Source organism: Hyaena hyaena, unplaced genomic scaffold (assembly GCF_003009895.1).
Source record: "Hyaena hyaena isolate Hyena2069 unplaced genomic scaffold, ASM300989v1 scaffold_252, whole genome shotgun sequence".
NCBI classification, from domain to species: domain Eukaryota; kingdom Metazoa; phylum Chordata; class Mammalia; order Carnivora; family Hyaenidae; genus Hyaena; species Hyaena hyaena.
Window position 1 is genome coordinate 1697985 of NW_024080884.1, and position 12879 is coordinate 1710863.

General features: G+C 36.6%; 1 protein-coding gene across 1 annotated transcript; it reads right to left on the reverse strand.

Annotated features, from left to right (window-relative positions):
- Positions 1-549: 549 nt before the first annotated feature.
- On the reverse strand, positions 550-1488 carry LOC120240392 (olfactory receptor 5AN1-like). The gene has a single exon (XM_039245118.1). The coding sequence runs from the start codon at positions 1486-1488 to the stop codon at positions 550-552; it is 939 nt and encodes a 312-aa protein (XP_039101049.1).
- Positions 1489-12879: the final 11391 nt, after the last annotated feature.

Sequence of the window (12879 nt, forward strand, 5' to 3'; positions counted from 1 at the left end):
TTAGGAAACATTAGCTATCTCAGACTGCTCTTACCAAGACAGACAACTGGCTAATAGTATAGCTTTATCTGTGTTCAAAGGCACATTCTCTCTCTCTGTGTTTATTCCTACCTTGGCAGAAATACAAAACAAATATCAATCACCATCATGTCTGAATTATGCTGCATCAAAATATTTGAAGACAAGATGTCTACACTCCTGGGGGTCTCTGTCAGGTGTCACTCCTTTATGATCAAATGTCTGAGACAGCAGAGCTCAATCTCCAGAGCAAAAATAAGTAATGAGTTTCTAAACTTTAACATTTTACAAATACTTGAAAATTGCTTATAAATGATGAGGCCACTCCTCATGTAAGGTGAAAGTATAAATCTCCAGAACTTAAACGTATTGCGTTTGTGTGGAATCAAGTCACCTATCAGTTCATTTGGCATATTACCTGTGTCAAATTAACCGTTCATTATACAAAGACAGTATGAATTTTGTTATAGTCCATTCACGTGCATATTCTTGAGGGTTAAGTTTTCTGATAGGACAAATCTGGACAGGACCTCAGCAGTACCATCTCTTCTTCTGTAACCTCTTCAAGGCATCTTTGATTTCCTTGTTCCTTAGACTGTAAATCAAAGGATTCAACATGGGGATAACCACAGTGTAAAAAACTGATGAAAATCTGTCAAAACTGGAAGAACAACCAGAGCTAGAACTCAAATAGACAAAAATACAAGAGGTATAGAAGAGGGACACTGCTGTTAGATGAGAAGCACAGGTGTTGAAAGCCTTGGACCTGCCTTTAGCTGAAGTGATCTTCATGATGGAAAAGACAATATAGCAATAGGATAAAATGATAATGAAAGCATTTATTATCCCAAAGATAAATGTTAAAATAGCAAACAAAAGATGTACAAAGAAGGTGTCAGTGCAGGACAGGACTAACAACTGGGGCATGTCACAGAAGAAGTGGTTGATGACGTTAGGCCCACAGAAGTGAAGCTGAAGTATGGCACACAATTGGGATACAGAAGCAGAGAGTCCGGCCAGATAGGACCCCAGCACCATCTGAATACAGAGGGTGGGTGACATGACTGATGAATAGACAAGAGGATTACAAATGGCGGCATATCGGTCATAAGCCATGGCTGTCATGAGACAAGACTCACTCAATCCCATGATTGAAAAAACAAAGTATTGAAAAGCACAACCCACAAAGGTGATAGTCTGCTGCTCTTGGAAAAAGTTGGAGAGCATCTTGGGGGCTGTGGAGGTCACATAGCAGATATCCAAGAAAGAGAGATTACTGAGGAAGAAGTACATGGGCATGTGGAGGTGAGAGTCCATTCTTATTAAGATGATGAGGCCCAAGTTCCAAGTCAGAGTCATAATGTAGATCAGCAGGAATACAACAAAGAGCACTGCTAGGATTCTGGGGAAATCAGAGAATCCCAAAAGGATGAAATAAGTGACCTCTGTAATATTTCCTCCCCCACTCATTGGCTTGGTGCTTCTAAAATCAGAGAAGTAACAGAGAATGTACTGCTGACTCAGATGAAATGACAGCATTACATTTCTCATATGTGCCATTCTTTCCTCCATTGAGTACTGGGAAAGAAGCAATGCCTCACTGTCTTGACGAGAAGACCCCAGATTTTCATCTCAAATTATCAAGAAATGACTTTAATGTTTTAGTTTCTCAATTATTTCATGAAGTATCATGAAAATCAGAGATATTTTCAACTTTGAGAACTTAAAACAACAAATGCTGTGATTCTTACAGAGATCATTCATTGAAGGTTTTTTTAAAAGCCTTTGATAATTTACTACATAAATGCTGCTTTATAGGAGCATAAGTGGCATCACCTCCAGATTAAAAGTGAAATAGCCCTTCAGTTCTAGATGGCTATCTAGATAAATTTTTAAAATTTCTTTTACCCTTAAGAAAAGTTCGTTAACCCATTTGTAATCATTTCACAAACTTTTATATAAATGTATTTGATATGTCATCTTTCAACTGGCCTGGAAAACTATATCATGACTTGAATCTGATAATATTTTCTTGAGGCATAGCATATGTGCCCAATAAAGTTATGGAACAAGTCTTCTTAGGGAAGTCTTCATACAAGTACATCAAATGGAGGCTTGCTATTGACCCCGAACATTTTTTTTTTCCAATTTTAAGATATTTTACTACATGATAAATAGTGTGGTACTGTGGTTAAAGGTTCAGACTTTAAGAATTTTGTCTGATACCCTCCCACTTTATTAACTTGTCCCAGTAGCTCAAACACACTAAGATTGATTTGCTCAAAATAAAGTGAGAACATTAAGAGCCCTTGGACTATAAGGTTACTAGGAGGTTTATAAGAAAACTCATGGGGATGCTCAGCAGACATTTGAACACAGTAATTGTTCTATAGGTGTTGGCTGTTATAATCCTGGTTTGCTTACAGATAACCATGAGTGACAGCTGTACCCATGCATAGGAATGTCAACAGTGCTAGAGTTGTATGGGTTAATTAGAGATATTTCCTGAGACATCACTGGCCTTGTAGACCAGTGTCAGGAATCATTGCCTCTAGGCACATGTATATTCAGACCTCATGTGGAAGCAAATCAAACCACCTGGGGCCATGAATTCATAAACCACATAATTAATTTTCTATTTAGGTTGCTTGAGTTTGAGTATCCTTGGTCCATTGACAACTAGCATCAAGTTACAATGGGCCTTGATACAGAGAAAAAGTAAATAATTATAATTACCAAATACTATATAGCTATAGTAGTTCATATTTTTGTATTGATATAGTCATCATATTAGGGCTTACTAACAGATTCATAATAGATTGCAGCTATGGCCTGTGCTCCATAAATAATCTGTCCTTCCTTGAGATGAAAGAGTAAATCAATGAGAAGAGATAAGAAATTTTTGAAAAAAGATTAATAATTAAAATAACATGAACTTTCAAATAATAGAAAGTATTATATACACGGATAACTCACTAGTATAAAAATAGATGGTCAAAAGAATATACAGTAATTTTAGAAAAATTTAAATGTTGGTAAGATTTAATAAATCATAAGTATTTAAATGGATAAAGGTTAAACTCTTGTAATACATTTATATAATCTTAGTATGCAGAAAATATCTTGAAATACAGCACCAAAACAGAAAATATAAGAGGAAAATATGATATAACACTTTAAAACTTGGTTACATCAGAAAAATTCACCTATGTAAAATATTTCTGAAATACAATTGATGAGGGGAAAATAGTTACAAAAGATAAAAAGGACAATACAGTAATGCCTTTAATATAAATCAAGAGATGGAGAATTCACATTTACTACTAACGAGGGTAGAAAATTATTCTACCTTCCTGGAGGACAAAATTTTGCTTTATATAATCTCTCTCTCTCTCTCCCTTCCTCTCTCTCTCTCTCTCTCTCTCTCTCTCACACACACACACACACACACACACACACACACAGATCACACACAACATGTGAGCCAATTACAAATGTCAAAAGTAATGACTGGTATGATTTTGATTGCCTTCCTTAAATGTCTCTGTATCTGATCAATTTTCCACAACTTCTATAAATAAGAAAACACTTATTAAGATATATAAATCCTTAATCATAAGCACAGATTGAGAAAGAAAGGGAGAAGGGAAGGGAAAAAGGTGGAGAAAGTGAGAATGACAGACAAAAGAGACTTTCAGAATTTCCTGAATTTTACCTACTGCCCATGTTATCCTTCACAAGTTATTAATTAACCTTTCTGTGCCTCAGTTGCCTCATCTATAAACAGGGCTAATAATACTTACTACCTCATATGACTGCTGCAAGGACTGAATGACATCAAGGGCTTCAAAGAGTAAGGACTCAATAAATGTTAACAATTATCATCCTCATTATCATTCCTCTCTGTGAAAGAAAAATAAGGCAAAATGAATACTGAAAGGTCAAGGAGCACCTCACATAATTACTTTCTAAATTAGATGGTCTCTGAGCCTAGACTCAAGAATATTGTTAATCAATGACTATAGTTATTTCTATCTTGTATTGTTCTGTTTATCTCCCAGTCAGCTGTAAACTCCTGATACCACTTTTCGTGTTCCACTGTCACCAAATACTCCTGAGCTGTGATACTATGTATAGTACATGGTCCAGTGGAGATGTTTCACTATTTAGTGATAAGCATCTGGTATACTAATGTTTGTGTAACTGAATAAATACATGCTGAATAAATGATTCTTTCATCCACTTTTGGATGTAAAACTACAATTGTCTTATTTCATTTCAATTATGGTTTTAGGAACTTGGAAATTGTTCTGTTTACTCTTAAAGTGTTGCCAATGTAAGCTCTCCATTATTTTATCCAAGATGAGTTAAAGTCAATGAAAATATTTTGCAAATATGAACTCCTGTACACAACATCCCCCAATATACCAAGTAATTGATCAATTCTGTGAAAATAAGTCAACCTCCTGTTCAATCACTTGCAGTAAAACTCTTCACTTTCTTATACCATTCTGTTAACAAAGACAATCAGAGCTAAAAGTATTTTATATAACTCATCATTCCCAAATAAGATAGGCAATTGTGGATTGTTTACTAACTCGTGATAAAAATACATCTCGTTAAACTTTGGTAAGCTATAGGAAAAGAGAGAAATTCTGAATATATTCACGCTCTTTGGTTAAGTTTTTGCATGTCTTCACCACCTCCAAGACAATTAAAAGAAAAAGTGATGTGGATATTAATTAGGCATTTTACTATGCTAACCAAAACATTTCAAATTCTGATAACTAAGGACATGGCCAGTTTATAAGGCTGTACAGGGTACAAAATCAGGTTAGGAAAGCCAAGATGTTGCTTGAATGAAGAACAAGTTTTTTAAAAAAGGTTAAAATGGATAGTTACACTAACAACTACCTATGCCTGGAGTGGGGCATCTTTTATATCTGTGTTACCTACACTGGTGCCTCCCGACCCCCAGCATCTCCAAAGAAGACTATGTAAAGCTATTTGATGTATTTCAAAAAAACCAATGGAATTGTACTTGAGTACTTTGTCATATCATTATTTAGTGAACACCTTGCCTTTTGCTACTCAGAAATTATGAACCAAGTTATTTATGTAAATGGAATTTAAATTAATATCTTTTAAAAAAATATAATCCTCAAGGAAAAAAATTAAATTAAAAGGGTTCTTGGGATAGATAAAGTTGGAAAACCTAGACAAGAATGTGTGGTCATAGGAAATTCCCCTGAAAGCCAGTAACTTGTTATTTTTAACTCAGTGCTCATTATTGACTTCTAAAATTTGTTAGACTTTATAAACATTGTCTCATTAGATTCTAAATGATTTCATTATTCTCCACTTTACAGGTGAAAAAACAGAAGGTAACAGGGCTCAAGATCAGATCCTTAAGAAATTGTAGAACTGGTGGGGCGGGGGGGTCCTTGGTGGCTCAGTTGGTTAAGCGTCCAACTTTGGCTCAGGTCATGATCTCACAGTCTGTGGGTTTTAGCCTCACATCAGGCTCTGTGCTTACAGCTCAGAGCTTGGAGCCTGCTTCAGATTCTGCATCTACCTCTCTCTCTGCCCCTCCCCTGCTTGCTCTTTGTCTCTGTCCCTCAAAATAAATACATAATTTTATAAAAAAGAAAAAGAAAAAAGTTGTAAAACTGGAACTCAAAATTCATCCCTCACCCCAGAATAGTCCCTGATATTTTAGAGTAGAGATTAATCTTTTCAAAGAAGGTCAGAGGCATTCAGTAGAAGAAAAAGAAACCAAGGAAGAGCCCACCATGGAGGATGTGGAAGTCAGGGAGGGAGAGCAAAGAGGTGAAGAATGTGAGAGACTAAGGACCATATACCTTGCTCCACACAGGTCCTACTGGAAGAATCACATGGCTATTAAAATAGCAGAAAATCCACTGTTCTCACTAAATCTTGCCCTCTCACCTTGACTCAGATTCCCCAAGAAGACAGAGCTCTTGCCAAAGGTTAAAACTGCTTATTTCTTTTCCAAAGGAATTTTCCAGCTGGGCCCTATCACTCTCCAAGATGGGAGCCTTTGACCATGAAATTGGCTGTCCACTCAGGGCAAGAGAGATGCCCACAACTGGAGGTCCTCTTAAATATGTTATTAAGAGCAGAGCTAACACGAGAAAAGACAATTAGACGGAGAAAACCCTCCAGGTACTTGATCTCTGGAGTCGTGGTTGTCATGGAGTTTTTGTCCCTGCTAATTTCATGCCCCACTTTGCCATGTCCCTTCTGGATCCATTCCCCACTTCCCTATAGTCCAATCATGTTCTCATGATTGTAGACCTTCTATTAGAAACTTAAGAGTCATTAGAGCTGTAAAGAATCTAGAGATCATATAGTCCAATACCTTCAATTACCAGGTGAGGAACCTGAAGCCAGGGAGCTAAAAGATTTGCCCCAGATGACACGGCTAACTGGTAAAATACCTCAATTAAAATAAATTAGATACGTGAACAATTCCTTCTGTACAAAGCACTTACATTTTAGATATACATATACATACATTTTCTCAAATACCTGACTGGACTCAATCATCACAGCAGCCCTGTGAGGCACACAAGCCATTATTTCCTATGCATAATGAGGAAACTGAGATAATAAGGAAAACAATAAGACTAACTCATGACAGCCATGACTTATCATGGTTACAACCTGGAACATGGGTATCAACCAATGAGTTGAGTTCCAACCCTTCCACTTGATGACTATGTGACCTTGAACAAATTAACCTCTCTAAGCCTCAGGATCATCATAAAATGGGGCTGATAGTAGTAGCTACTTCACAGAATACATTTACATAGAGAGAATCAAATTAGATAATGCATATAAAGCACTTACCAGGGGTTGCAGTACAAGCATAACTTCAGTTAACAGTAGGTGCAATTTGTATGTCCTGATTTGGAGTTCCTTCCAACATGTTATGCTGCATTATTAATCCTTCACTAAAAATATATACTTAAGATCATTCCCACTAACAGCTTTTTGTTTCTAGGTTTTTAGAAATGAAACGCATCTATCCTGCCAGTTACTAGGGATTCAGATACTCTAGACAAGTCTCATCCTTGGTTTGATCTACTTCAGCTATTCTTACCTCCAGGGAGAAAATGGTGGTGTGGGCAATGAGTTATTTACCTCTTGCTGATAGGTTAGTAGTTATATCTCCTCCCCCCACCCCATAAGAACTAGAATAACTTTATCCTTGAATCTGAATAGGTTCTTAAGATAATCTTAAGGATGAAACACCAAAAGTATAGACTGTGGGCACCATGGCCAAGTAATGGAATCCATGTTTCTGGTCAGTAAGAACCATACATATTCCACAAATCACACTTTGTGAGATTCAAGATGAATTGTTGCTACACTGGGAAGAATGTGGCAAACCTCTGTGTGCCTAAAGGTTATATACATAATATAATTTCTAACCTGCCATCTTCATATGGTAACAGAAAAATAAATCCATGTGATGTAACTATGTGAGATGTAAAAGTACTGTATAAATAGAAATGTAATATGTATGAAACTAGTCCATAAACTCTTGTATGGAATAAAACCTCTTTTAAACTTTTTTGAAGTTCCTCTTATTTGGACTCTGAATGCTCATGGAACTCCCAACTCTGGTGACTCTTCTACTTCTAGTCAATTTAAAGTCCTGGAATCCCAAGGGGTTCAGATCAGAGACTCAGTTTCTGCACCCTAAACATACCACAATAACCATCATTTCTGAAGTTTTGCAAAGTCTCTGGAAAATACCAAGTGGCATAGTCCAGGACTCCCTATGCCAAGAAATTGATGACATTATAGCTGTTTCAGGTGTACATTGTAGTCAACATCTGTATATACACTACAAAGTGATCACCACCAAGTCTGGTTATCAGTCATCACCATACAGTTGACCCCCTTCACAATTTTACCTACTTCCCAACCTCCTTCCTCTCTGGTAACCACAGCTATATTCTGTATCTATGAGTTTGCTTTTTTGTATTGTTATGTTTGTTTATATTATGTCTTTAGATTTCAAATACAAGTGAAGCCATATAACTGTCTTCCTCCATCTTACTTACTTCACATATCATAATACTGTCAAAGGCTATCCATATTGTCACAAATGACAAATTTTCATTTTTTATGGTTCAGTAGTATTCACAGATATATAATATGTGATATTATATACGTGTGTGTGATATATATCCATTATACATATAATGTGATAGAGATATAGATAGATATATCACATCCTTTTTATCCATTCATCTATTGATGGACACTTGGCTTGGCTGGCTATTGCATATAATGCTGCAACAAACATAGATGTGCATATATCTTTTTGAATTAGTTTTTTTGGCCTATGTTGGATAAATATCCAAAATTTGAGGAAACTCCATACTGTTTCCACAGTGGCTAAACCAACTTACATTCCTACCAACAGTGCACAAGGGCTCCCTTTTCTCCACATCCTCTCCAACAGTTGTTATTTCTTGTCTTTTGGTACTAGCCATTCTCTGCTGGAGACCGAAGCTGCACGGGTCATCCCTGATGGCAAGGCCCAGGGAAAAACTGTGGTAAAGGACTGCGCAGGTCATCTCTGATGTCAAGGCCCAGGGGAAAACCTGTGGGAAAAGACTGCAAGGCAGTCAGAAGAACCCCCTGAAGAATTCTTTTTCTCTGCTTAGTCTGTGCCTTTTACTGTCACTTCTGCTGTTAGTCTATTCTAGAGTTAATATGAAACCAGAATTGCCCAAAGTTCCCCCTCTTCCTTCAAAATGGAATGTACCTATCATGCCTGTCCCCTTAATAGGATGTTGTCTTATGCTTATTGTAGTAGCTGGCAAAATTGGGGACAGTCTGGTATGCATGGGGTCTATAAGAGACCTGGAACTCATTTTCCTTGTAGGGGTCTAATTGCCAATAATACTACATATTATGTTTTAATCAGAGACAAAACAAAACATTAATTTTAGAGGACTTTCTTGGAAAAGTGTTAGAGAAATATTTTCCTGTTGCCCCTGGTTTCAAGCCTGTGAGGCAACTTACAGACTGTTCTGGCCAAAGAATGAGACCTATAAATGTAGAGACCAAACTCTAGTTGGTCCACATAAAACAATTCCATATGTCCTCTATGATAAATGTTGATATTGTTCTTTCTTTCTTTTTTTTTTTAACAAATAGTTTATTGTCAAATTAGTTTCCACATAACACTCAGTGCTCATCCCCAAAGTGCCCTCCTCCATGCCCATCCCCCCCTCCCCCCCACATCCATCAGTCCTCAGTTTTTGTCAGCATTCAAGAGTCTCTCATGGTTTGCCTCTCTCCCTTTCCCCCACCATTTCCGCCCTTCTTCTCCCCCTTGTTCCTCCGTCAAGTTCCTCCTAATCCTCCTATACGTGCAAACATATGATATTTGTCCTTTCTTAGTAAGGGGTTGTGAAAGTCTATCATCTATAACTGTGGGTCCAAGTATATCCTGTTCTTGCTTGCTCACTAAACTTACACAATTAAAGAGCACTTTGTTCTCATGTATTCTGGCTATATGCTTCACTTATTCTTAGATACCCTGCCATACATAGTAAAGAATATGTAGAACTTTGTTATGACTACCTGGTTAAATTTTATTGGTTTAAGTGGAAATCATGCACCATGAAATCACTGTTGCCAAGAAAACTTAGAAATGTTAAGTCCCATGACTGCTTTCTAAAAATATAGATTGTTTAAGCATTATGTCAGAGTCTCTTATGGTTTGCCTCCCTCTGTTTGAAACTATTTTCCCCTACCCTTACCCCATGGTCTTTTGTTAAGTTTCTCAAATACTACATATGAGTGAAAACATATGATATCTGTCCTTTTCTAACTGACTTATTTCACTTAGCATAATACCCTCCAGTTCCATCCACGTTGTTGCAAATGGCAAGATTTCATTCTTTCTCATTGCTGAGTATATTGTATATATAAGCCCCATCTTCTTTATCCATTCATCAGTTGATGGACATTTGGATTCTTTCCATAATTTGGCTATTTCTGATATGGCTGCTATAAACATTGGGGTACATGTGCTCCTATGAATCAGCACTCTTGTACCCTTTGGATAAATTCCTAGTAGTGCTATTACTGGGATGCAGAGTAATTTTATTTTTAATTTTTTGAGGAACCTCCACACTGTTTCCCAGAGTGGCTGCACCAGTTTGCATTCCCAACAGTGCAATTTCTTCACATCTTTGCCAACATCCGTTGTTGTCTGAGTTGTTAATTTTAGCTACTCTGACAGATGTGAGGTGGTACCTTAATGTGCAATGTTCGCATCTTTTCCTCATGATGTACGATGTTCAGCATCTTTTCCTGTGTCTGTTGGCCACCAGCTGGATGTCTTTGGAAAAGTGTCTATTCTTGTCTTCTACTCATTTCTTCACTGGAGTATTTGTTTTTCAGGTGTTGAATTTGGTAAATTCTTTATAGACTTTGGATACTAACCCTTTATCCAATATGTCATTTGAAAATATCTTCTTCCATTCTATCAGTTGCCTTTTAGTTTTGTTAATAGATTGTTTCCTTTGCTGTGCAGTTTTTCTCTTGATGAAGTCCCAATAGTTCATTTTTGCTTTTATTTCCCTTGCTTTGGAGATGTGTCAAGTAAGAAGTTGCTGTGGCTAAAGTCAAAGAGGTTGTTGCCTGTTTTCTCCTCTAGCATTTTGATGGTTTCCTGTCTCACATTTAGGTCTTTAATCCATTTTTAATTTATTTTTGTGTATGGTGTAAGAGAGTGTTCCAGGTTCATTCTTCTGATCATTGCTGTCCAGTTTTCCCAACACCATTTGCTAAAGAGACTGTCTTTTTTCCTTTGGATAATCTTTCCTGCTTTGTCAAAGATTAGTTGGCCACACATTTGTGGGTCCAATTCCAGGTTCTCTATTCTGTTATAACATCATAAAAGCCATATACGAAAGACCCAAAGCTAATATCATCCTCAATGGGGAAAAACGGGGAACTTCCCCCATGAGATCAGGAACACGACAGGGAAGTCCACTCTCATCACTGTTGCTTAACACAGTGTTGGAAGTCCTAGCCTCAGAAATCAGACAACAAAATGAAATAAAAGGCATCCAAACTGGCAAATAAGAAGTCAAGCTTTTACTTTTTGCAGATGACATGATACTCTACATGGAAAATCTGAAAGACTCCACTAAGAAGCTGCTAGAACTGATACATGAAATCAGTAAAGATGCAGGATACAAAATCAATGTACAGAAATTGGTTGTATTTCTATACACCAATAATGAAGCAACAGAGAGATATCAAGAAATTGATCCCATTTACAATGCACCAAGAACATAACGTATCTAGGAATAAACCTAAGCAAAGATGTAAAAGATTTGTATGCTGAAAACTATAGAAAACTTATGAAAGTAATTGAAGAAGACACAAAGAAATTGAAAAGCATTGCATGCTCACAGACTGGAAGAACAAATATTGTTAAAATGTCGATCCTACCAAGGCAATCTACACATTCAATGCAATCCCAATCAAAATTGCACTAGCATTCTTCTCAGAGCTAGAACAAACAATCCTAAAATTTGTATGGAACCACAAAAGACTCTGAATAGCCAAAGTAATGTTGGGAAAGAAAACCAAAGCTGGAGGCATCACAGTCCTGGACTGTAGCCTGTACTACAAAGCTGTAATTATCAAGACAGTATGGTACTGGATTGTTTGGGTTTTTTTGTTGTTGAGTTGTAAAAGTACTTCTTATATATTTTTTATATTAACCCCTTGTCAGATATATCATTTGCAAATATTTTTTGCCCTTTTCATTTTAGTGATAGCTTTCTTCACTTTGTAGAACTTTATAGTCTGATATAGTCTCATTCGATTGTTTTTGCTTTTGTTTCCCTTTGCCCTTTGCATCACATCTACAAACACATCAGCTAAGACTGATGTCAAGGAACTTGCTGCTTATATTTCCTTCTAGGAATTTTATGATGTTTGGTCTTATATTCAAGTCTTTAATCCATTTTGACTTAATTTTTTGTATGGTATAAGATAGTGGTCTAGTTTCATTTTTTTTCCACAGGGGTGTCCAGTTTTACCAGCACCATATTTTGAAGAGACTGCTTTTTCCCTATAGTATGTTCTTGGCTCCTTTACTGTAAATTAATTGTTCATAAATGTGTGAGTTTTTCCTGCACTCTCAATTCATTGATATTTGCATCTGTTTTTGTCAATATCATACTGTTTTGAATACTATAGCTTGTTAGTATGGTTTAAAATCAGGAAGTATAATGCCTCCAGCTCTGTTCTTCCTTCTCAATGTTGCTTTGGGTATTCGGGATCTTTTGTGGTTCCATAGAAGTTTTGGGATTGTTTGTTCTACTTCTGTGAAGAATGATATTGGAATTTTGATAGAAATTGTTTTTTAAAAATTTTTTAGTTTATTTTTCAGGGAGGAGAGAGAGAGAGAGAGAGAGAGAGAGAGAAAATGAATCTCAAGCAGGATCCATGCTCAGGGTAGAGCCTAATGCAGGGCTCAATCTCACGATGCTGGGATCATGACCTGAGCCAAAAATCAAGAGGTAAACACTCAACCACTTGAGCCACCCATGTGCCCTGGGACTGCATTTAATCTGTAGATTGCTTTGAAATTTAAGGTCATTTTAACAATATTAATTCTTCCAATCCATGAGTATTATATAACTTTCTATTCATTTGTGTTTTCCTAAATTTCTTTTATCATCGTTGTAGGTCTTTCACTTTCTTGGTTAAATTCATTCCTAGGGATTTTATTATTTTTTGTACAATTGGAAATGAGATTGGTTTCTTAATTTCTTCTCCTGCTAGTTC